General features: G+C 40.5%; 4 protein-coding genes across 5 annotated transcripts; 1 reads left to right on the forward strand and 3 right to left on the reverse strand.

The window, feature by feature from the left end:
* Nucleotides 1-118: 118 nt before the first annotated feature.
* On the reverse strand, nucleotides 119-9,249 carry pabpc4 (poly(A) binding protein, cytoplasmic 4 (inducible form)). The gene is made up of 15 exons (XM_042388609.1): nucleotides 8,660-9,249; nucleotides 5,871-6,064; nucleotides 4,888-5,003; nucleotides 3,758-3,897; nucleotides 3,569-3,663; nucleotides 3,341-3,478; nucleotides 3,136-3,231; nucleotides 2,746-3,015; nucleotides 1,799-1,889; nucleotides 1,547-1,642; nucleotides 1,253-1,383; nucleotides 1,060-1,150; nucleotides 840-970; nucleotides 622-746; nucleotides 119-518 (listed from the first exon to the last, which is right to left on the reverse strand). Exons 1-14 carry the CDS (start codon nucleotides 8,850-8,852, stop codon nucleotides 645-647), a joined length of 1,884 nt encoding a protein of 627 aa, XP_042244543.1. The 5' UTR covers nucleotides 8,853-9,249; the 3' UTR covers nucleotides 119-518; nucleotides 622-644.
* Nucleotides 9,250-9,912: 663 nt separating this feature from the next.
* On the reverse strand, nucleotides 9,913-12,556 carry zpcx (zona pellucida protein C). Its single transcript, XM_042388556.1, has 9 exons — nucleotides 12,097-12,556; nucleotides 11,914-12,026; nucleotides 11,767-11,840; nucleotides 11,512-11,683; nucleotides 11,331-11,436; nucleotides 11,168-11,253; nucleotides 11,005-11,090; nucleotides 10,062-10,902; nucleotides 9,913-9,979 (listed from the first exon to the last, which is right to left on the reverse strand). The coding sequence occupies exons 1-9, from the start codon at nucleotides 12,511-12,513 to the stop codon at nucleotides 9,958-9,960; spliced, it is 1,917 nt and encodes a 638-aa protein (XP_042244490.1). The 5' UTR covers nucleotides 12,514-12,556; the 3' UTR covers nucleotides 9,913-9,957.
* Nucleotides 12,557-13,460: 904 nt separating this feature from the next.
* On the forward strand, nucleotides 13,461-17,904 carry tmem54a (transmembrane protein 54a). Its single transcript, XM_042389021.1, has 6 exons — nucleotides 13,461-13,688; nucleotides 14,857-15,053; nucleotides 15,301-15,360; nucleotides 15,720-15,914; nucleotides 16,018-16,155; nucleotides 17,544-17,904. Exons 1-6 carry the CDS (start codon nucleotides 13,676-13,678, stop codon nucleotides 17,682-17,684), a joined length of 744 nt encoding a protein of 247 aa, XP_042244955.1. The 5' UTR covers nucleotides 13,461-13,675; the 3' UTR covers nucleotides 17,685-17,904.
* Nucleotides 17,905-18,072: 168 nt separating this feature from the next.
* LOC121881306 (histone deacetylase 1) lies at nucleotides 18,073-24,044 on the reverse strand. 2 transcript variants are annotated; one of them, XM_042389022.1, is made up of 14 exons: nucleotides 23,898-24,044; nucleotides 23,052-23,164; nucleotides 22,827-22,944; nucleotides 22,648-22,722; nucleotides 22,373-22,511; nucleotides 21,999-22,140; nucleotides 21,828-21,920; nucleotides 21,627-21,735; nucleotides 21,388-21,528; nucleotides 19,912-20,020; nucleotides 19,592-19,722; nucleotides 19,265-19,435; nucleotides 19,030-19,078; nucleotides 18,073-18,939 (listed from the first exon to the last, which is right to left on the reverse strand). In XM_042389022.1, the coding sequence occupies exons 1-14, from the start codon at nucleotides 23,947-23,949 to the stop codon at nucleotides 18,912-18,914; spliced, it is 1,470 nt and encodes a 489-aa protein (XP_042244956.1). In that variant the 5' UTR covers nucleotides 23,950-24,044; the 3' UTR covers nucleotides 18,073-18,911. The 2 variants fall into 2 exon arrangements, with proteins under 2 accessions (XP_042244956.1, XP_042244958.1); XM_042389024.1 differs by lacking the exon at nucleotides 18,073-18,939 and having other exon boundaries at nucleotides 19,026-19,081.
* Between the last annotated feature and the right edge of the window lie 89 nt (nucleotides 24,045-24,133).

A 24,133-nucleotide genomic window follows, 5' to 3' on the forward strand; every position in this document is an offset into this window, starting at 1 on the left:
TGCTACTGCATTTGAAAATGTCTGTGCACACCACTGACTGTTTATTAGATACACAAATACACACTTGGATCAGAAGAAAATAGGCAACATGTAAACCATCAAAATAACACAAGAGCGGTAACCTTGATAAATCATCCCTTTATTGAGAATACCATACACCCATGATAACACGATGGGATGGAAGAGTCCATCATTTCAAACCAAACATAAAACTTTCAAGCAAAGAAAAAGAACAAGGCTCATTTTCCTTTTAGAAAACAGATTTCTCTCCTTCGCCACAAAGTGAAGGGCCTTAATTCAAGACTCATTAGCATTATTGCTTTTGGTATGCAGTTTAAAAGTATTACAGAACTAGAAAATTATGAACTGTAATATTTTTCAAAATATTCAAGTATATTTTAAAATTACATTTTCCTTTTTTTTTCATGGTTTTTATTTTTGCATAATTGTTCAGAGGACTCAGTTGTCTGGAGTCAGCGTAGTGTGTCTCTCCTCATCTCTGCTCATTTATCTGTGCCCTGAAACAACACAATTACTTTTCATTAGTGCCAAAACCTATTTGTATGATGTATGAACCAATAAATCCAGGTCAATAACTTGACTGATGATGTATTATCATACCAATCTAATACAGCACACAGTCTTCAGGAAGTGGCAGCAGCAGCAGTAGTAGCCATGCCGCCCACTTTCTGGGTGGCGTCTTTCTTTGCCTGGTGGGCCTGTAGCACTGCGACGGCTTCTTCCACCTAAACAATGATACAATGATGCAGTGTAACCTATGGATAACAGACACGTCTTTACGGTGTGACAATATGGCAACGATTGAGGAAGTGAAGTACCTTTGAGCGCAGAGATTCATGAGACTCCAGCATATGCAGCAATTCAGAGTTGTCAATCTCCAGAAGCATGCCGGTGATCTTTCCTGCCAGGTTGGCATGCATGCCCTGAATCAGTGGAAACAGACGTTCCCCTGTTTGGAAATAAAACAATGAAGTGAAGGAGAGTAAATCAAACAAATAAAACCTGAAAGGCATTACAGTCCATTCATTCAGATATTACCTAGCATCTGCTTCTGCTCCTGAGGTGGTGCAGCAGCCAGCATGGAGGCTGTGAGAGGCTCCTGGCCCTGAACGTGCACAGCTGGCTGAGCCTGCAAGGTACAAATTAAAGACGTAGTAAGGAAGATTATTTACAGGTTGGAGGCTAGATATGACAGCAAAACAAGACATTGTAATTGGTCTTTTGGTCGTACCTGCTGTAAGGCAATAGGTTGCACCACCTGGGGGTTGGGGTTACGCACACCGGTGGCATATTTGTAAGGAGGCATGGCGCGAGGGCCAGGGACTCCCATTGAGGGACGAGGACCCATGGTCTGGCCAGTAGCTAGCAGACAGGAGGAAGAAAGGAATCAAATTTACACAGTGTCTTGCCAAACACATTTGAACACTCAACTATGAAAACATATCTCTAAATGTAATGACACAAAAATGCAGAAGTCAAAGTCAATGAGTTGGTCATTTTGGTCAGTTGTTATATGTGAACACACCTCTTGGTCCCTGTGCACTGCCACTAGGAGTCATGTGTCTCAGGCTGGCACGTGGGCCTGGCTGACGCAGCGAGCTGGGTATCCCTTGGAAACCACCTGGGAGTGACAGACGCAATGAGAAAAACAATGAGATAGGTACAAAACACAACTGTTTAACATGTGGTCCATCACAGTATATTTATAACGTTAAGTAATTATAGATGCACTATATATGCAAGATAGATGCACTGTCCTTTGGTGCCATGTGCTCACCTTGACCTCTACCACCTTGTTGCTGCCACCGGGGGTTGGGTCGCATTTGGGCCAGCTGATTTGGTGCATAGTATGTAGTCCTATTCTGGGCCTGGTCGACACAAGAAAGTGAAATGTATAATTTTATGGCATTAAAATCATACTCTACTGAAACCACTAAACTGATTACCCTTAAAAAAAAAAAGCAATAATCTGTGGCACTTTTACTGAATTAAATAAAATGGAAATGCACGTGACTGAAAGGCAGTGTAAAAATGTCACTTAGAGGGAAGAAGTTTCAAAATCATTATAGCTTTCTTGGCATTCTTAATTTAAATATAAAATGATTCTATCTTAACATAAATCTTAACGTTATTTTAAATCTGCGTTAACAGATTTTTGGCCACTTGGGGGCAGCAGAAACAAGCTGTAAACACAACACTTATTTTCAGCATTTGAGTTGATATGGCAAACCTGTTAGCAAACTGTTGCTTATATATGCATCCAGCAGACACCAAGCAACATTAACATTTATTTGGAGTCGTGTTTGTGTCCACCTGGTGAGTGTATGTCCAATATTCACTCTCCTTTTAGCTTTTTTTCTGGTCTATGATAACTCTTGTAGGAAATATGTCTAGTTGCTGGCTAGTCGGTAACTTTGTCAGTCTGGGCAGGTAGTGTACAGTGTTTTGTTTTTTTTTTCTTTTTGCTGAAAACAATTGCCTGTTGTGTCTGGAAACAACACCGATGAGCGTGAACCAAAAAAAGTTGTGGGCCTGAAAACGAAAACAATGAGCTGAAAGATGCTGACGAACCATAAACCTGATGGGAACTGCAGAATCTGATAATCGTGTGTGGGTACATTTCTATACACATTACACATAGTCATGTGATCAAATTTTAATCTAAAAATATTGAATCATTGCTACTTTAACATGCACTATCAACTCAGACTCTGATTCTCGCACCTGTGGCACAGCTGGCATGAAGTAGCCACTGGTGGGCTGGAACTGATTAATGATGGCGTTAGCCGGCATGGCCCTCATGCCAGCAATACGCTGCATGTACTGGTTGGTAAGGTGGGCTTTGCGCTCCTCTTTGCGCTGGGCAAGAGCCACGTAGAGGGGTTTGGAGCCAACGATACGTCCGTTCATCTCAGTCACAGCCTTGGTGGCCTCCTCTGGGGAGGAAAAGCACACGAATCCAAAGCCTTTGGAGCGACCCTCCTCCAGCATCACCTAAAATATAGACAGTTCATGTCTGGTTAACTTCAAACATACCACGTTGCTGCTATATTTAGAATGCAATGACTTTTATCAAGTGATAATACATTGTACCATCAGTCTGATCTCTCTCACCTTGGCACTTGTAATGGAACCGAATGGAGAGAACTCCTTACGCAGTTTTTCATCGTCTATGGTGTCATCAAGGTTCTTAATGTAAAGATTAACACCCTGAAATCAAAGACAAACAGTCATGATATATCTAGCAGCTTATTTGTCATACTGTAACTGAATCATATGATAAGATTGAATATGAATTACAGAATTAGTTTCTACAGACCTGATAACGACTGATCCTTTCCTGTTTCAGCAGCTCAAATTTCCTCTTCAGCTCTGCCTGTCGCTCCATTTTTTTCTGAGCTCGGCCTACAAACACAGTCTTGCCGTTGAGTTCGGTGCCGTTCATGTCCTCTACAGCCTACAGATTAAGTCATAAAAACCATTATTATCAGAGGGAATTTCTGAATGATAAAGACACACCTGACACATTTCTATGAGGCCAAAGTACCTTGTTAGCATCCTCGTGTTTCTCATAACTAACGAATCCGAAGCCTCTGGATTTGCCAGCGGGGTCTGTCATCACCTTCACGCTGAGTGTTTTGCCTGCAGAGGTTAAAGGTCAATCATATGCAAAATATACAGCAGAACTAGACTACATTAGGGATTAGAGCAATAAACATTTATCTAGTCAGCTTACCATATTTGTCAAAAAGTTCCTTCAGCCGGTCATCATCCATATCGTCCCCAAAGTTCTTGATGTAGACATTGGTAAACTCCTTGGCTTTGGCACCAAGTTCAGCCTCCCGTTCCTTGCGAGATTTGAAACGACCCACAAACCTGAAGATGGAGGAAGAGCAACGATACACACTCTTGTAAAACAGTTCTGACTGAGTTGGGAAAACAAACCAGGATCCATCTCTTTTGACTTCCTTTTTCCAAACCGAAGTTCCGCAATGAAAGAGGAAGACCTGAGCAGGTTAAGTACATTCTTTTACAAAAACAGGGACAACATTCACGACACAAAGTCACAGCTACGTTTCATCATGTGAATCATCATTCCTGGGTAAACAATGAAAAACCATTCAACTGCTGTTAATATCACCAGAGGCAGGCAGATACGCTGGCATGCTTGACAACACAGTGACAACCATCATAATTCTTGGTCCAAAACTTGATGAGGAGGTGGATGGAGAGGGATGGAGGAACAGAGTCTCACAGTACAAAGGAAAGCTGAGGAGGACCAAATGATCTTATATACCTTGCTATGACGACCTCTCTCCTTCTGCCATCCAGTATTGCATTCCTGCATTCGATCCATCACTAAAACACACAAGCGTGGTCATACACACACACACACAAACACTCTAAGACGAGTGACCAGCGAGTGGATAAATGAGGCAACAGAAAATGCGTCTGGTAGGAAAGATAAGAGTAAGTAAAAGTTTAGTAGTTTATCATCTTTCAGTTTAGAGGTTATCTTCATACTGGCAATAGTGAGAGATGAGCTTATTAGTCATATTATTCACACACAAACTCAACAACTGAAAAAAGACACAAAACGTCAGTTCACTCATCACAAGTGTAGAACAGAAAAGTTACAAATTGGACACAAAATTGATCGCAGTTTAATACACATAAGCTATTACCATGATCAAAATAAGTTCAATAAGTACTGTTCTGTTTATATCTGGATTTTTAAAGTCATGATAACTTTCAAAAACTATCAGTCATTGTAAAGTTCAAGCTAAATTCTTCTAAAGTCTTTCAAAAACACAAACAACAATGAACACCCCTTTGTCCCCAGCACCTAGATGATAGGACACTCACACCTTGCGGTCATTCAGAAGCATGCCGTTCATCTTCTCAATGGCACGGTCAGCAGCGTCCTGGGTCTCAAAGTGGACAAATGCATAGCCCTTGGAGCCATTTTCATCACACACCACCTGGAGCAGAGGAAGACATATGTGTAAATATGCATACCTAAAGGCATCATGCTCGGCTTTAGATTAAGGTTCCTTAGCTTTAAAGCCATAGTTTGACATTTTGGCAAAAACGATTCTGTGCTTTCTTGAACTGCTAAATATGAAACTATAGCCAGTAACCTGTTAGCTTAGCTTAGCTTAGCATAAAGACTGGAAAACAGGGAAACAACTAGCCTGGCTCTGTCCAAAGGAGACGTACCCTATTAGCACCTCTAAAGTTACACTACTACACCACATATCACGTTATACTGTATCTCAAAATCTCAAGTGTGAAAGCAACATTTTGTGGTTTAACTGGGGTTTATGTGCTGGACTATTTCTTGGTGACTTTAAAAACTTTAATAAGTGAGCTTAAGAGGTTCTGGCAGGTGTATTTTGTTCTCTCCAGACAGAGCCTGGTTAGCTGTTTTCCCGCCTCTTGCTGGCCAAAGCTTCATACTTGAGTGGTACTGATCTTCTCATTTTTCTCTTGGCAAGAAAGTAGATAAGCACAATTTCCAAAATTGTCAAACTTAAGCAGATGTTCTGAGGATAAATTCCTTCTTCTTTTGACAGCATGTGCATCTGCAACTCCCACAATATATAGCCTACCAAGTTACATTTGGAAAAGCAAGATACAATATGGCTATTTTCTTAGTTGGAACTAGGAGAAGAGATAGTGTATGAGTTATGTGAGTAAGTACACAAGAATATTTTAAAAAATCATCTGACTAAAATGTGATTCATGTGAAATTTCCAAGCAGTTTTACTAACAGTGGAAATATATATATGGTTAATAAGTGCAACAGTACAGTTGTCTCTCAGTTACTTCATTTATGACAACTCTACCTTGCAGGAGAGGATGTTGCCAAAGGCAGAGAAGGTGTCGTACAGGGCTTTGTTGTCTATGGACTTGTCGAGGTTCTTGATGAACACGTTGCCCACTCCAGACTTCCTGAGGGAAGGATCTCTTTGGGACCACATGATTCTGATTGGCTTCCCTTTCACCACGTCAAAGTTCATGGTGTCCAGGGCTCTCTCAGCTGGTGGGGGAGGAGGGGCAGAAAGGTGGAGGGAAAGGTCACGGCTGGTTGTTTACATGGAACCATAAGCTTGAAAACATTTCAGTCCCTAAATGTATGCAACATATCATGCTTCAGTATGTCATGAATCACACGTGCTGTACTGTAGCACTCTCACACCAGATTTCTGTTCTGCCAGTACCATGGTGCTTTTGTTATAACCACAAACACAGCAGTCCACTGAAATAACACAAGGTTACAGTGGAGTGTATCAAAACATTTTGTCCTCCTGTGCGGTGTGTGCCACCATGAAGAATCCCTGCTGCCAGGCCATTACCAAGGCACGTGTAACATGGGTAAGACATTGCAGCAGACCATGTGGCTGATGAGCTTTCTATGAGCAGCTGGGACAAGTGTGGGGGGCAGCTGCATTGGGCAAGCAGGGAACACATGGCCCTCTTCTCTGACACACCACATGCTACTGGGCCATGTCCCACCGAGGCCTGCTGCAGTAGCAGTGCAGTAGGCCCTCTGTTAACAGAAACGGGCTGAAACTGTGGTGTTAAGATTAAAACTTCATTTTTTCATGCGCTCAAATCATTCGGTGGTCTTTCAGCTCAGTTTACGGTTGGATTTACACTATCTTTCTGTTGCTTTAACTCTTACATAGGATAGGCTCTTATGTGGGCACACATGCCAAACATCCTTTTGTTCAGTCACTCCACATTAACACACACACACACACAGGCCAGGCTGTCCAGCTAAAAGTGTCTGGTAAACAAAACAGAGCTGCCTTGCGTCTGCTGGCATCAGCAGTTTGGCTTGCAATTGTACTTCACAACCCGTGTGCTCAGAGAAGGTATGATCACTGTCAAACATGTGGACTTCCAGAGGGTTCACAGAGGGACTCTTGGCTATAAAAAGGCTAAATTATTGTTGTAATACATGGCATTTATTCACATAGTAACTGGTGTGATTTAGAGTGGTACATGCTTCTGTGATACAGTCAGCGTAATAAAATGTAAACAACAATGGATTTGAACTTTATCATAATACTCGTCTCTCCTGTTAACCATTTCTAATACAAAGTTATTACGGAGCAGGCAAATTTTGGGCTGCTCAGAAAGATGTTCTATATTTAGAGAGGGGTCCTGGGAGGTATGTGCTGGCATGGTGTGTGGGTAGAGCATTCTCTACCATTGATGGGGAAGAGACACATTCAACAAGAATGCTCAGATGAGCAACACCAGCTCTCGTGAGTGTTTACACATACAGCTGTGACACGCAGAAATCCAACGGACTTTGCAGTCAACCTCGACTACAGCTTTGCTTTCCATGAAATCCTCTTGCCTTTTCATGTCACAGATCTTCAGGTATATATTGCAAAAAGCTATATTAGTTATATTTTGTCAAACTATTGCCCCACAGGCACGTGCCCGGACTCCATTTAAATACCCAATAACAGCTGCCATCCCTCCCGCATCTACACCTCCAACAACAAATGGTGTCTTCTCACTTGTGGCTCCTCTTACGTTTACTCAAGCGAACGATACCAAATTACTGGAAGTGAGCCAGTTGTACCCTATCATTACTCCAGCTTTTGGTAACCGACTCAGGCACAGATACATTGTGACAGGTGTTTAAGGTTGATACAGGAGGCGAAAAAGTCCACACAATGTAAACAACCACAACACCTGCTACTATTGCTCAATGCTTCCATACCATTGACTGTGAATGGAAAAGCGTTAACCAAATACACTTAAAAACACTTCTGATACATTTATCATATATTTAAATAGATAAACACATTTAGGCATCCTAACAGATTAACAATAACCTTAAAAAACCTTTAAAAAATAATCTTCTCATGATAGTACAGTTATATAATTCAACTAATTTCCAATCCCTTCAGAAATAAAGCTGGGATTAAATCCAAATAGAAACCAGATCAAGTCCTTGATATTACACCAGACAATATACACATGGCTGGCACATCAAGTGGGCAGTGTAGGGGTTATTGTTCAGCTGTGCTTGTCCCTTTTCTTGCTTTCAGTAAAAATACAGCAGCAGAGGGCAATGGGAATTAATTTCACTCAGTGGCCCTTTAAATAGGAGCAGAAATGGGTCATTTTGGGTTGAACAGAAAAGACTTTGCAAAAACACTTTATATTCCTAAATATAATGTTGTAATTAATAAGCATAAAATCAACTAATGAATTTTCATTTAACTGTTAAACATGAGTCAACTGTGCATGTGATGAGAGCTTTAACTATAGTAGTCAAATATATTACCAGGAGTATAAAAAAAACTGGGACATGCTTATGTGGGTCAAATGACTGTTCAAACTAGTGTGAAGAACTGCCATGACTGTCCTATTTGAGTGCAAAAACATTTCATTAAACAAATTCCGGTGTCAGCACCGGCAGTGTTTCTGAATCTGCATTTCATTATGTAGGCAGGAATCACCCAATAGGCAGTTTTAGGGTTGACATTGAAAGCATGTATGACAATGTCAATATCTGAAGGATGCACGGTCTCTAAAAGCCGCATGCACCGACGTCTGCAAATATCGTGCTCAAACTGCATAATGTGTCTTCAGATGTGTCGTTTCTTACCATCAGCAGGCTGTGAGAAGTTGACATAAGCGTATCCCAGGGATCGCCGGGTGATCATGTCTCGGCATACCCGAATGGAGAGCACCGGTCCGGCTGGGCTGAATTTCTCATACAGCATAGCCTCCGTGATATCGGGGTGCAGGTCGCCGACGTAGAGAGAAGCCATCGGATAACTCCCAGTCGCTGTGTTCATAACTCGGACTTCACAAAAGAAAATAAAGCAGAGCTTCCCTCAAAAAAGCCAGAAAATAATGCCGATATTCCGGGTCCGAGCTGCGCGTCAATTCTCAGCTACAGACAGATGATAGTTTTCCAGCTTAGACCTGAAAATTGACGATATATAATCGATGTCTTCTGAAGTATTTCTTCCTTTGAAGCCCCAGGGCCTCCTGTTTCTGTTATTTTTTTAAATTACGATTTTGCTTTTTTTTTTTTAATCGTTTGTATTTCTTTAAGTATAAGGTACTTGTTTTTATTTTGATTTTATGAATTTTTAGATTTTTTTATGTATTTTTATTAGAGTTTTTCAAGAACAGTGAGTTAGACACTCACGGTCGTTTTGTGGCCGGGAAAGAGACTGCGTGAGGAAAGCATGGGCACTTTATAGAGAGTGCGGTGCGGAGGAAATAGTGGCCAGGGTCAAACTTAGGATAGAAAAAAACCACACAGCGAGTGTACGGTGTAAAAGGGAGAGCGCACACACTGCTGTCCCAACTACAGAGCCCAGCTCCCCACAGCGACATCTGGGTGGGAATAGGCTAGAATAGGTTTACCATAAAGCCATAACGGTAACAGCCTTATTGTGTTGTTATTGGGGAGGATTTTTTAAATACATAAATGTAGATACTTTAAGACTGAATCCAGTTTGAACCATTAGGATAATAAGATACAACTCTTTAGTCACTGAAACTTGTGAAAGACAAGAAAGGTCTTAAGTTGTTTTCATTACTAGATATATTTAAGTTAATGAGATATTCCCATTTTTCTGTTATTTATGCATTTTTATTACTTTGTCATTTTTGTATTTGGTTTTGCTCAGCCTGAGGCAGAAAGGTTTTTTTTGATGTGGACAGCCTCTCATTTGGAATTAAAATATAAAATAAAAACAAAGGATACTTTTGCAGAAAAGTAATGAATTGAATGAGCTGGTATATTTGTTGGTTGAAGTGAAAACCTGCTCTGCTTATCAATTTACTGTAGAAAACCAAAAACTACTTTATATTAAAATATATTAAAGAAGCAAAACAACTGGATTATTGCTCAATAGGTTTATTCAGTTTGTTACCATGATGTTGCAATTACTCTGCTTTGTCCAGCCTCCTGGGAACGAGATAAATAAGTTAGTAATAGTTCACATGCATGGAACATACAAAAGAACCGAATCAAAGTAAAGATTAGGTACCTCAACAAATCCAGGAAAGTTGAAAGCAGTCCCCTCTGTCTGGGCTCCTGTTTTCTCTTAATTCCATCTACCCCGAATCTTCTGATTGCACCTTTTCCCTCATGTTGCTTCACCGCTTCTTCCTCATAACTCAGTGTCTGTGTTCCATCTGTGCTCTTTGAAAACTGGAGTTTGGAGCGGATTATTGGCTGGGCATCATTTGTTTTGTCTTGGTGCATTATAGCTGCATCCGTCCACCTTTGGGCTGACTCGTCTCTCATTTGGTTAAAATCATTCTGGTTTAGGTCATTTATATTCATCTCAGCTGGCGGGGCTTCAGAAGGAATAACCCATCCATCAACCAGGGTCATAAGATTCAGATCCCATACAGGAATTTCATTTCCTTGTTTAGTTAGGCTTTCTCTGATCTTCTTTGTGGGTGTATTCAAAACAGACTCCTGATCTGTGGTTGAAGGCTGCAGCTCAGGAAGGTCATTTGATATCATGTTGCTTGGTTGCAACTGAGCTGTAGAGTTGTCTACCACTTGAGAGCCAATATCGTCACTGTGTTCGATATCCTGCACCTGTCCAGGTAGCCAGACGGTCAGCCTGGCAACAGGGTCCTGACTCACAACCACTACACCCTGTGGGGGAGAGGACCACTGCGATTCAGAGAACTTGCTTCTTGAGACAGAAGTACCAGAAACAAATGTGTCCTCAGGCACCGCGGCATCAGACTGCATGGTGTCGGTAACAGGGATGTTGGATGTTTCTTGTGGTTCAGAGACTGAAGGTGCAGGTCTAGTCTCATCTTCTTTGTCCACAATGATTAAGGGCCCAGTACTGATGATAGCCTTGGCATCTGAAAGGACATGTTTGGTAGTTAGTCACTGTTGGAGACCAGAAAAGTCCATGTTGTTGCACCTTTTGACAAAAAAAACAAAACAAAACAAAAAAAACACACCATCTGGAAGGTGCTTGACAGACAGGCCTTTACACTTTGAGCTACAGCAGCTGCACACCTCTATATTTCCACTTAGCTCCTCCCATCTGAAAGAGACAAATCTTAGTAATTAAAAAAAAAGGAGGTCACATAAGACAGTTTTATGTGTGGGCTGTACAAATACCTTGACTGGATCATGTTGTAGTTGCAGGATTTGGAGCCAGGGGTGACCCCCTGGCCTGAGATGAGCACACTACAGTGGATGTACATCTTCAGGAGAAGCAAGAGTTCACAAGGTCATACAGCTGAACAGCAGAGACACAGTGAAACCACTTTATAAAACTCACCTCAGAAATCAGATACGAAGTGTTCAGAGCAACATTAACCATATCTGCTCTGTTGGAAGCCACAAACTGTATAACAGCATGAGGAGAACCCAAGGGAGCTGTGCACCTGGCAGATAACAGTATCACAGGTGAATATAAACAAACATTGCAGTGGAGATGAATTTTTTTCCTGACTGCTTACCCTTTATTCAGTATGACTGCATGTCTAGGTCTAGTCTGAGGCTCTGGAGATGCAGAGACGAAGCAGGACTGGATGAAAAGCTGCTGATCAGCTCTGGTTTCAGCAGAAACCTGGAGATTCACAACCTGGCCTCTTTTATAGATATTGGACTCTGCTGTGCTGGTCCATGATGCTGCAGGGAAAAAAAAGTAAAGATATATTTTGCGTCCACAAATATACAATTGAGTCCAATTGCATGTTTCATGTTGAACTCACGATTCATGGCCTTTATGTTAAAACTCCTGCCCTTGTCAGGAAGTGCAGCTGAGACAAAGAAGTTTGGATTTGACCTGAAAAGACATTAAACTTTAGCACCTTTATTTATGAACACTTACAGATGTTTTGCCAACTCAATAGATGCACCTCTTTGTCATGCAGGAGACGTCCACTGTAAGGGGAGATGGCCACCAGGTAGAGGGAGGATTTTGGAGATTTAAGTGGAGAAAGTTGGAGAATATCTCCAATCCGTTCTGCATCTGTGAGACAAGATGGTTTTAGAAAATTCTGTAGACATAAGATAACGACACAATAATTTGGTCAGCTCACCGAATGAGTAGTTCCACATTGATCAAAGCTGTAAGTGAAGACAAATTGGTTTGGTAGCTCTCCGTTGCTATAGCAGCCGTCACCCAACTGTATTTCGTCTCCGTTCAGTGTGACACCGTTCAATCTCTTATCAACCAGCAATGTTAGCTGAGATTCATCACAAGAAACCTGTACTCTGGGAACCTTCATGATTGGAGGTAATTCAGAAAGGATGTGAAAGTCAGGGGTCCGGGATCGCCAGGAGCTGAAGATGGTGTCAAATGGAGGGAAATCAAAATTTCTTTCAAATGGAAAGCGCATGATATTTTTAAAAAATCCTGGAAAAGCTTGTGAAAATGCAGCATCCTGTTGTATTACTGAATGAACAGGAATGAAATTTCCAACAAAAATGCACAGAAATATCTCTGCAGTCCCCATTGCAAACCTCAAAGTGGGCCAACCACTCTGATTACTCTCCCTGCCAGAGTGTGTCATTGATAAGGTGCAGTGGCAGGAGGCACAGGTGTTGGCAATCAAGCTAACGAGGCTGATAAGCACTTATGCTGCGTTCAAGATGGGATTCGGAGCACTTTCACTCTTTAACACCAGTGCAGCCAGTGATTCTTTTGATTTTATGTTTTACTGTGAGGCACGGGGCAGGTGGCAGTTATAATCAAATATTACTTTTGTTCATTTTGTTTCTGACTGCAAAAATTCAGATAATTAGGATTTTTGTTAAATCCAAATTCAGAAACAAAAATCTTCCCCATCTTCAATAATAATATAATACATCAAAGCCATGGATAATGAAAAATCTGAATTTTATAATATTCCTGTACTGTTCCTAACACATTGTGACTGTGATATTTTATAGTTTCATGCTGGTATAATCTTTAAAGATAAAATTGTGTACATGATGACTTCCTTTTTTAAAATAATTCTATTTATGTGGGAATTAAGTCACACGTTTACACGTTACAGGTCACATTTTCTTCTATTTTTAAAATATTTTCCCCCTAAAAAAACAAAAATAGAGAAAGAATAAATAAATATGTAAACCTGAAAAATAAGATGTAATGGAAACAAGAGTTAAAGAAAAGAAAGAGAAAAAAGAGAAAGACCACAAATCACAAACAGGAGAGCACATATCTGTATTATCTGTCCATTTACAAAACAACAACTACCATCATCTCAGTCATTATCTTAACATTACATTATACTGAGCATAATGTGGGCCGGCTATCAGTAAAGATGTGTGTCAGCATTTGTATACCAGCCTCTAGCCAAGTAGGCCAGAGTGATCATATCACATAAATGAATAAAAAAAAAAACTCAACAGGAAAATTGCTTGCAATCAAGCAGCAAAACTGGTTTATACACGTGGGAAACTAAAGATCCATATGATGTGACTCTTTACCTGGTGAATACTATGATGCGTAGTGGGGCGGAGCGTCCGCACAGGTAGGCGGTTGTAGAGCCAGGTGAGCGGCGGTAGAGGAAGACAAGGACCCGACAAAAGCAGAGTGTCAAAAAAAACTGTCAGAAATGACATTAACGCAACTTTTACACTAATATGGTATAAGAGGACGAAAAATCCACCATGGGACATTCAGGTAAGTTCACTTTTACACGTGTTTGACCAAACTGACAGAGTATGTGGGCATGTTGCGTGCTGAAGTTTTTAGGCGTGGTCTGCGCGGTTGTAAACGGAACTCAGAGGAATAGAGTCGTTACAGTTTTTGATGTTTAACGGAGCTCATAACGTACTTAATGTCGTGTTCACCTGTCTGTTTTGTCTAAAGACGACTTATCAGACATTAGTAAGCATGAGAGAGGTGTGAATTAATAAATACATATACTACAGTGAAACCTGTGATATGATAATGTTTAACTATCAGAAAACATCAACAACAAAGGATTATATAATATATATCAAGTCTAATAAGGTGTCTATGCATTCATTTTCAAGTTATATGAGGTCATAGTGGTTTTTGTTGGGGTTTACAGTGACTATGTGTGACAACCTGAATGGCAGCAAACATTAGACTAACAATATTGTGACCAAAAACACTGAGTCACTCCACCAGCAGTGGGAATGCATGAGACAGACTAGTAGCAGGTAACTATGTCTACTTGACCCCTCAGGCCACATCAATGTGGTGGTGAATGTTTGAACACCCCACCCAAACCTTTGTCCTGTGTGGTTCAGGAGGGGGCTTATATGGCCCTCTATGGGTGGGTGCCTCTCACCTTTCCTCAGAGGAAAGAAAACAAAAAACAAAAAATCCCCAGAAACTCTAAATCTTTGCCTATAGCGGCACCATTTTGCAATGCTCTGTTGTCAGTTGAATAAAGATGTTCAGACTGCGGGGGTCCGGGATAATTCTGGTAACTGCTTTATTCTCAAGAGCTGTCATGGTGTGCAAACCGCTGGCCTGCTTTCTTTTTGCAGCGCTGAAACCACAACACTGCAAAGAACTCTGCAAGGCACTCAGACAAGTTCTCAGATGCAGTTAGCTGTATATTTCACATCGCTTTTAATAAAAGTATGTGTGTATCGTCATTTAATGGTGTATATCATGTTGATTCCCGTCAACATGTACTAATGCTTACACAACTGGTATTTACCTATAGTCTAATCCCATAAGTCACAGGCTTCAGTCTGACAGTATGTGCTATTATACAGCAAACACAATGTCACAATTAGTTGTTTATTTTTTGGATTTTGGTCACAGCACCCAAAGCTGAGAGGTCAAGAGAACATGTTTCTGCTTTCTATAGGAATATGCTGCTCCAGCCTCAAAGACAACAAAGCCCTGATGAAGATCGGCCTCGGGCTGGTGCTGGTGGGCCATGTCAACTTTCTTCTCGGAGCACTGGTGCATGGTGCCGTGCTCAGACACATCAACGTGCACACAACGGCTCGCATCATGGTGTACGCAATCTCTAATGTCCTTGCCATTGTGGCAGGCTTGGTGGTAAGTGGCACACGATGATGCACTCCTGCACACATGATGGGGCTGTGAACAGTAGTTTTTTTTTTTTTACAGTGGGACAAAACTGGAGAAGTATGAACTAGTTTTCTTCTTCTCTGTGGTTCCTGCATGTCTGATCACAATGCATTGTATACTTGTAAAACTGTGTTAATTTGAGTAGCAATATTCCATCATCTGTGATGAAAGTGATGTGTGTGTTTTTACTGAACGTGTGTCTTGTGCTCCTCAGGGAATTATTGGTGGAATAATGGCCATTGTCCTGTCCAAAAACAAGAAAAGCAGGATCCTGGTAAAAAGTGTTCCCCTCTATTCAGCACTCACATATGTCATTTGCTGGCTCCTGTTAGAACTTGCCCTTTGCTTTTGAGTGAGTGAGTGTGTTGTTGTGTGTGTGTGTGTGTGTGTGTGTGTGTGGTTTGTGGAGATATGAAAGATAACTGTTTAAACAGATGAAAAACATACGTAAATGCAAATGTAGAATTAAAGAATAGATTTAAATAGGACGTCCTTCCTCACAAAATTGACTCACCTGTGTTTTCTGCTCCACTTAACATAAACACATGATCTGTTATGAGGAAAATGTCTGTCACTCACTAGCTTAAAGTCTTTATCTTTAACAGCTATCACACTGTCATGTTGTCCTTGCAGAAGTGGGTCCTGTTGGTCATCAGCTTCCTGGCAGGTCTCTTGGCAGTTGCCACCACCTTGGGCTTGTCCGTTTCCATGGTGACAGCCATTGTGCATAAAGGCTGGAGCCTACTAACACACTGCAAGTTTTCCGATGCTGATGTCGGTTCTTCCAGAATCACATACGAATGCCCCTTTGACCCCACCCGAATCTATGTAAGTTCAGTGTAAATATTTGTCTTGTAGCAGTTTTCACACTGCAAAAAAGAAGAGTTTAGTGATTAATTATGTGCTGGCATCTTTTTGTTTTGTCAACCAGGGGACCACAATCATTCTGTGGGTTCCGCTCATCTTCATGTCTGTGGTGGAAATGGTGTTTTCCTTCCGCTGCTTTGCTGCCTGTACCTCGTTCCTCTACCTCTGCCCGTGCAGGAAGAGGCCGATCCGGGCAAGGAGGGTAAGCTGCTCACTGGCTTTACTAATAGAGAGGCCTGCATTATTTGTCACTGGCAGTGTGTGTGAGAGTGTGAATTGCTATGTTTTGTCACCTTATTGTGTCACGTATAGAGTGAGAACAAAGCTAGTTAATCATTTCAGTCGGTTGCTTTTTTTTTAAATATGAAAAATGTTTTTTGCATAAATGTAAATGGGGCAGTGATCGTTTTCCAAAGCAGAAAAATGAAGTTGAAACTATGAGTTCCTAAAATCTTCTAAAACAAGAAGAACATTTGAACTAAACTGAAAAAATCACATAGCAAGGGACAAATACTATATTGTAACCTGGATTCACTGAAGGAGAAAGTATAATTTTACAAGAGAAATCAGCACTTTCCTGCCTGACTGTGACATTGTTACTCAGAATGACATCCTGAACTGTACTGTTTGAGGTTAAAACTATATGTCTTTTAAAAAACTACCAAATTATTCAACTAGTATAGTTGTATAAGTTATAGTTGAGTTTGTTTACTGCGTCATACCAATTATCTTTCCAGTACAAGATTTAGTAGTAACATTGCAGCCATAAAATAACAGATCAAACTAAAGTTTTAACAGTAAACTGACCTGACTTCATAATATCCACAAATAGCACTGTGACATTTAATTTAATACATCCAATGGAAGCCAGCGGTCTAGACCTGCTGACAAAAGCAAAGTTGAACAGGGCAGTGTGGTAACCGTGTCCCTCATCTCATGCTTTCACAATACATGAGAACACAGTTTAGTCTTGAGAGTGAAATAAAAACAAACAGAAATAGCACACATTGTAAACAGTGGCTCAGTAGAGCATTTATCAACCCCTCGTCTTCAAAACTGCACGTCAGATTTCAAATATTCTCATGTATTAATTGTTATGTATTACCAGGCAGCTTTATGGTCAAATACTTAAACTTCCAACATGTTAAGATTACATGTTTTATTCTATATGAAATTGTATGATGAGTCTTTGATACAAAAAGTCAGTCTAGGATTTAGAAGTTGTTTACATTTCTTCTCTTGCTCATTGGCCAGACAAGTTGAGATATCTAAAGTTAAAGTCTTAAGTTAAGTAAGGACTACTGTATTTATGAATAAACAGCTGTCTGGTGGCTAATTTTAAAGAAATGTTAAGTTTTATTGGATATTTTTTGCTACTTTTGTAGTTTTTCATTGAGATTGCAGGTGTGAACAGTTATCTGGGACTTAACTTATTGAATATCTTACCTTCCTAATAATGAAATGTATTCATACTGAAGACAGCATACAAGCAGAATACATATACTCAGCTAATTAGAGCACTCATGTAATGTATGTGTCATCCTGAGTTAGCTTTTCTTTACTCAAACTACATGTCATGTAATGTTCCAGGTGCGTATCCAGAGAGCTGTTGAAATCCAAAGATCACCTCCACCACAAGACCCAGAGACTGACGTCGAAGCCGAGGCTGTAGAGCAGGATGAACTGCTGGACTGCGACACTGCAGCGGAGCGGCAGAGTGAATGGCTCTGAAGCAGCTAAACCTAATGAGATAGGTTGCAAACCGCCGGGCTCGAGCAGAAAACGCAGCGTCATCTGTGAAGCTGTTGCACTGAGTGTGTCTGTTACACTGTGAATGTCTAATGAAGACATTTGTGGGACTCTAGCCAGCAACAGCATTTTATTTCCCTTTATATCAAAAGGATTGTTATTTTCCTGATTAAAATACTGCTATTGGTTTGACTTGAAATGATCATATTTTGTGTAGTGATATTGTCTTAACAATGCAAAGAGCTTTTACATGTATCCTGACTACAAAAATATACTTTTTTTCCATTTTAGTTGTCAATCATTTATTCAGACATCACCCTTTATAATAATTTTACTTAGAAAAACTCAAACTTTACAGAACAAAGCTACATAATATTTTATGGTTTTTATTGGTGTTGAAAGCGTCAACACTTTTCCTCATGTTTGCAAAATACAAATATATACAACAAATTAAATCTGACGTTCGCCTTGCCTTCAGTTTTGAACATTCAAGTCCAAATTTCAGAGGAATCTAAACCTGACATCTGTCACCACTTGACAGGACTCAATGTTTTCAATATTGTGAGGCAGAAGTTGCAGAAATTTGATGTCAATAAAATACACATACTAAATCATAACCTAAAATATAAGACTGTAATTTACTCACACTGTGCCATGTAAGAAGTATTCAGGTGTATACAACCCTCTTAACCATTCTTGGTGACTTTAGCAGGCAAGACCAGTGACACAAATGTATTACAGAAAAGGATCTATTATACAAACATGCTTTGACTACATATTCAAAAAGGCACAGGACAAAAGTGGGGCTGAAAGACGTAAAACGGAGTAGCCAAAATATCTATGATTTAAATAAATTAAATCCATCAGATATATAAAAACATACAAGTACTAAGCCATTTTTACAGAGTTGTGTCATAGCATAAAAAGGTTCAGGACAAATATGAGAAAGAATACAAAAACAATACTCAAAAAACACTCAATTTGACTTCAGTCCATAAACAGTAATATTGTAAAGGTGTCCTAGAAAAAACATGGTTAGATCCCCATCCCATTCTGAAAGGTAAGGATCCCTCATTACAAATGTATAGTCCGTTCCACAGCAGCAGCCTGGAAAGACGATTCATCCAAAAAAACAAAAAAAACAAAAAAAAAACCTGCTTTAAGATCTGTTCTTTTCAGTTGCATTGGCGTCAAGGGGCACTGAGGACCTCAAGGTGTCTTGGACTCCTCTTTTGGCCTAAAAGGACCCAGAGCAAGAAGATGATTAACACTCAATTAGCCACTTCCTGGACAACATCATCAATAAGTGTGTGCAGTGTATTCTCACTTTGATGTGTCCATTTTCTCCTCTTCCGGCACCTTTTCTTCTTCTTTTACTTCTATTAAAAGAAAAAACAAATAAATAACAATTGTAATAACACAGACCTGACTTAAAGGAAGAATGAGCTTTGAATGTCATTCTGCCTTTAAAATAAATGTTAATTCATAAAAATTACAAATAAAATTTACAAAATGATGTGTAGGGTGAGATGAGAATGGAGAAAAAAAAAATGAATAGATACCTTTCTTTTCCTCCTCACCTTTCTTCTCCTTTTCTTCTCCCTCTTTCTCTCCTTCAGTCTTGGCTCGCTTGGCTTTCTTGAAGCTGGCTGCGTTTCTGCGGCCTCCTTCGCCTTCATCCTCTGAGTCAGAGAACTCCTCCTCACAGGCTATCCTCTTGTCGTGAGCACGGACTTAACATTTACAGTGGAGAGGGTCAAATGAAAAAACAAGATACACTACTGTGTTAGGGTTACCTCCAAGATGACACAGACTTGAGTGTGAGTCTGGAAGAAAAGTGTGAATATAAACTTTTCTGTAATTGTGTAGATTATGACTGAGCTTCTTACTGGAGATGCGTTTGTTGGGGTCGTCCTCCTCCTCGTCTCCACTGTCCTCCTGTATGGCATCTTCTGGGATGGCCTGCATCTGCACTCCTGGGGCATGTGGCAGCATACGCAAATTCTCAAACAGACGTTGCCTGGGGGACAGAAAAACGGTTAAACATACAGTGAAAGCTGCTGTAACTGCTGCCAACAAATACTCAAACTACTTAATCACAACTGTTGACTGTGCATTATGGAATATTATGTTTCATACATTATGAATGTTTTAATGACTAATGAAAAATAGCAAGAGGTTCATTTGAATGGCGGTTTCATGGACTTACTTGATCTTCTCCAGGTAGTCGTTGGTGTTCTGGTTGGTCATGTTGGACGGGCTGATGTGCAGCTTGAAGTCTGGTCCAAAGTACTCAAAGTAGTCGTTGTATGGGAGCTCTGGAGAGGAGTGGACATGATCAATATACATTTTTATCAATAGTTAATGAATATAGAATCATTTTATTGTTTGTATGGGACTGCTAAAAAGTTTTTAGTCTGTTTTTACCTGCAGAGAAACTAAAATCTAATTGCAGATAACAGATTCAAAGTGTTGCCTAATACAAGATGACTTGAGGAGAGATTAAGTTTTCTAAAAAGCCTGCTATTACTATTTTGCAAATCCTCATATTTTAAAAAGGTATAATGTGTAAGATTTGGCCAGAATTTTTGGATAAAATATTTCACAATTAACTAAAAGTATCAACAGAGTGTGAAGAAGTAACAGTTTCGACATTATGTCAATTACCCACATGTATTGTGTTGCAGATATCTACTGAAGTTAGCATGCTAACCACCTAGCTCTGGCCCATACTGTCTGGTAATACCACTTTGTACCTCAGAGGTGATAGTGAGTTACTGTAGTATCCAGTCTGCCCTCAGTCATGAGAGGAAGAAGACGTAGCCCACCGGCAGTAATGGCGGAGCCAGGCTGAACGCTTTTGAAATTTTCACTGTATAACTGTTAATGTCATTTTATTAAGTTTAAATATTTTTTTCAGACGACAACGTAACCATGCATACTAACAAAATATGGTCATTTTATCCAAATAACGCCTATTTGGAAAGTTGCACCAATGTTGCCAAAGCAGTTGCTCAGCTGTCCATGTCAGCTGATCCAATGAAGTGCACTGGGTTGCAACAGCTATGTGAACGTGGGCCATCTGGCATCATAACTAGATCGATATTGAAATTTATAAATAAATCAGGTCTCTACTGGATTACTGTGTTGTAAAATGGCTGCAATTAATGCAAAAATGATGCTGTTTTTCCATTAATGAGTTCTGTGACATTTTGATTGACACCTACCTTCAGGGCATGTGTGTGATTATTTAATTGTTACTTAGAGTCATGTTGTAACTTATCTCAATGGTACAACCAGTTTCTGATCCGCGCGGCTCTTTTGTAATTTACCACTGGCTCTTATGTCTCTGAAACATTTTGATATCTTGACAACGACATAGCACAGATTCACTGTAAACAGCTTAAAGCTTTAAGCTATATCTTAAGCTTTAAGATCTATGCAGTGAGTGATAATGTTGGTAGGATGATGCGTTTGGGGCGGAAGGTGATATGCTGCCCCCTATTTGTCTGGATCAGGTGGCCAATTCTTACACACTGAACCTTCAACTGTACCTACCAAATATTTAAGTTGCTAAATTTATTGAATTGTTTTATACTACTACAATACTGACAAGTTCTTGATTACCACCAGAGAAGAATCTGATTTTAGTTATATTCAGTGCATCATGTGCATAAAGACTAACCGTTGGGGATGGAGGTATCAAGAGCTACAGCAGTCTCGTAGGTCCAGCAGCGCGCCACATTGCGGATGGTGTAGCCTCCTCCACCCAGCATTAGTAGCGGCAGGTTGAAGCTTTTCATGTACTCCACACACTTGGCATGGCCTGAGTGTACAGCACGGGAAAAATTATGTTTAGCGAAAAGCCTTACAGTCTTCTTTGCTTGCAGCATCATGAGGAGAGAGATGTTTAATTTCACTTACCTTTAATGGTGAGATTAAAACAGCCAAGTCTGTCTCCTGACAGGGAATCAGCTCCACACTGCAGAACCACTGCGCTGGGCTGGTACATCTCCATCACCTTGGCCATGATCTACACAAACAACAACATCCGCTCTTCAGAATGTGCCTGTACGTCAAAGGAGATCTCAACTACAAAAACACAACGAGTCTATATTTACTCACAGGCTTGAATATGGCTTCATATGACTCATCGTCAATCCCATCCCTCAGTGGGTAATTCACAGCGTAGTATTTACCCTTCCCAGCACCAATATCCTGCGGAGAACAAGACAGAGGTGTCAATTCACTATATTACCACTATGGCAATGTGTGTTATATTTGTCACAACCTTACCCTCAGGTCACCAGTGCCAGGGAAGTACTCTCCATACTTGTGGAAGGAAACTGTCATGACACGGTCAGTGGTGTAGAAGGCCTCCTCTACACCGTCTCCATGATGGATGTCGATATCAATGTACAGAACTCTCTGGTGGTATCTGGAGAGAGGGAATATACCATTAAAGTCCTGCTACTTTTGTGGTCATTTGAAATCTTCCAAAACTATGTATTTACAATATATCTTGAAAACTCCTGCTTGGGAAAACAACTGGACCCTGAAACCAACATAAACTTTCAAAGAAGAAGACATTTGATCAACCACCTAGAGTACCATCCACTCATTCAAAACAAATGTGTACCTGAGCTTCTGTATAGGACTTTCATACTCACTTCAGTAACTCCAGAATAGCCAATACGATGTCATTGACATAGCAAAATCCAGAGGCCTCAGACTTCTTGGCGTGATGCAGGCCTCCAGCCCAGTTAATAGCTATGTCTGTCTGCTGTTTGTTCAACTTCACAGCACCAGCTGGAGCACAGAGGCAGAGAGGCAAGAATTAACGGCCTGCTTAATGCCGAACTTAACAGATTACTGGGGCAATGACGGCATGATTATTGTCCGACACAGCATGCCTGTCTAAGCAGTATTTAAAAAGACAACTTACCAACGGAGCCCCCTCCTGAGAGCTGGCAGAACTCGAATAAACCATCAAACACTGGACAATCTTCCCCCACATTAACTGCAAAGAAGTGGAAGAGAATTAACCACCATTACTATTGATATCGTTCTACCTTACACAATCAGTTTCATTACACAAAAATAATACTCTCTGACCACACTTACATCTCTGCATCTGTTTGCTGTACTCTGACATGTTGTCTGGCCGGATGGAACGCAGGAACTTAATGTAATCATCACTGTGATACTTGGTCATCTCCTCTCCGCTGGCTTTGTGTGGACGCTGAAACGGCGAGGAAAAATTAGTTCCTGAGACACACACACACACAGCAAAAGCTATTGAAGTCTAGTGTTTTGACTATGCAGCACTGTTAATGTAACTGAACATACATATATCTCCATCTTTCTGTAGAGGCCATAGTTGAGCAACAGGTTGTGTGTCATGCGGATCCGGTGGGGCTTCATGGGATGGCCTTGACCATAGTAATAATTTCCAACATCACCTAGAATGAAAGCAAATTTAAAAAAAAAAAAAAAAAACAAGTTTACATGCAAAAACTGAACAAATACAAACATAAAAAGGCACTTTTACACGTTGTGTCTGTGCAGAAGAGATGCATGCATTGAGAATCAAGTCCAGGAATTCAACAATATCATGCATGTTCAGTTATGATCCTGCAGCCAGACCTCCCTCTTTCTCTCTCACAGCCAACATGTTTAGCATTAAATCGCCTCCATTAAACTATCTTAACTACTCAGCTTCGGTTACAAGGTGGCACTTTGCTAGAAGCAACTTTTAATGTCGATCAAATAATCACTACACGCTTCACTCTGATATTTTAACGGCAGCAAGATAAGCCGTTTTAATATTAGCTTCGTGTTAATTGAGGTGACAATGTAGTAGCTACTCATATCCCCATTGTTAGCTCGCACGCTCGGGACGTTAACCGATTTAACTTAAGTGCTAACATCTGCTGAATAAACGCCTGCAATACGGTTTTAAAAGCGGCCAGCGTATTTAGGGAAATTGTGAAAATACTATTAGGGTATAATAACCCTGTGTGTACTCAGACTGAGATGATGAGAGCCGTCTGCGACTCAAGCTAGCTAACGTTAGCTAACGTGCCAGGTTAGCGAAGAGGTGAAATAAACGGCAGCCTTTGTTGGCTCAAAAGTGGCGGATTTCATCGATATGTGCGACCGCTCCGCAAAAGTACAGGCATATTAAGTACTCACCATCATAGTAGTAGCAAACTTTTTTCTTTGTTCCTTGAGAAGTAAGCGCCATTTTAGTCCTTCTTGGCTGCCTTTCACCGCACACCACAAGAGACAACAGCGACAAGAGGCGGATAGTTTGTCTCACGTCCGATCGATTCAATGTAGTTTTAGCGGGTGTCAGCAGGGGGCGACAGTGTTACAGTCTGTCCCATAAACTGTTTGTAAAGATCTTTATATGGGCTACAGACTACGTA

The sequence above is a fragment of the Thunnus maccoyii genome, chromosome 16, assembly GCF_910596095.1.
Source record: "Thunnus maccoyii chromosome 16, fThuMac1.1, whole genome shotgun sequence".
Classification (NCBI taxonomy): domain Eukaryota; kingdom Metazoa; phylum Chordata; class Actinopteri; order Scombriformes; family Scombridae; genus Thunnus; species Thunnus maccoyii.

Excerpts from the sequence above, each read along its gene's own strand:
- pabpc4 (XM_042388609.1), bottom strand. The coding sequence starts at position 8,852 with ATGAACACAGCGACTGGGAGTTATCCGATGGCTTCTCTCTACGTCGGC. Across the intron at positions 1,890-2,745 it reads TCATGCCAGCTGTGCCACAG|GCCCAGAATAGGACTACATA; the intron begins GTGCGAGAATCA and ends TGTGTCGACCAG. Across the intron at positions 1,384-1,546 it reads CAGTGCACAGGGACCAAGAG|CTACTGGCCAGACCATGGGT; the intron begins GTGTGTTCACAT and ends CCTGTCTGCTAG.
- zpcx (XM_042388556.1), bottom strand. The coding sequence starts at position 12,513 with ATGGGGACTGCAGAGATATTTCTGTGCATTTTTGTTGGAAATTTCATT. Across the intron at positions 12,027-12,096 it reads AATGTGGAACTACTCATTCG|ATGCAGAACGGATTGGAGAT; the intron begins GTGAGCTGACCA and ends CTTGTCTCACAG. Across the intron at positions 9,980-10,061 it reads ACTTTCCTGGATTTGTTGAG|GAGGCTGGACAAAGCAGAGT; the intron begins GTACCTAATCTT and ends TCTCGTTCCCAG.
- tmem54a (XM_042389021.1), top strand. Across the intron at positions 15,361-15,719 it reads ACAAGAAAAGCAGGATCCTG|AAGTGGGTCCTGTTGGTCAT; the intron begins GTAAAAAGTGTT and ends TTGTCCTTGCAG. Across the intron at positions 16,156-17,543 it reads GGCCGATCCGGGCAAGGAGG|GTGCGTATCCAGAGAGCTGT; the intron begins GTAAGCTGCTCA and ends GTAATGTTCCAG.
- LOC121881306 (XM_042389022.1), bottom strand. The coding sequence starts at position 23,949 with ATGGCGCTTACTTCTCAAGGAACAAAGAAAAAAGTTTGCTACTACTAT. Across the intron at positions 20,021-21,387 it reads TGATACCTCCATCCCCAACG|AGCTCCCATACAACGACTAC; the intron begins GTTAGTCTTTAT and ends ACTCCTCTCCAG. Across the intron at positions 18,940-19,029 it reads GAGAAAATGGACACATCAAA|GCCAAAAGAGGAGTCCAAGA; the intron begins GTGAGAATACAC and ends GGGTCCTTTTAG.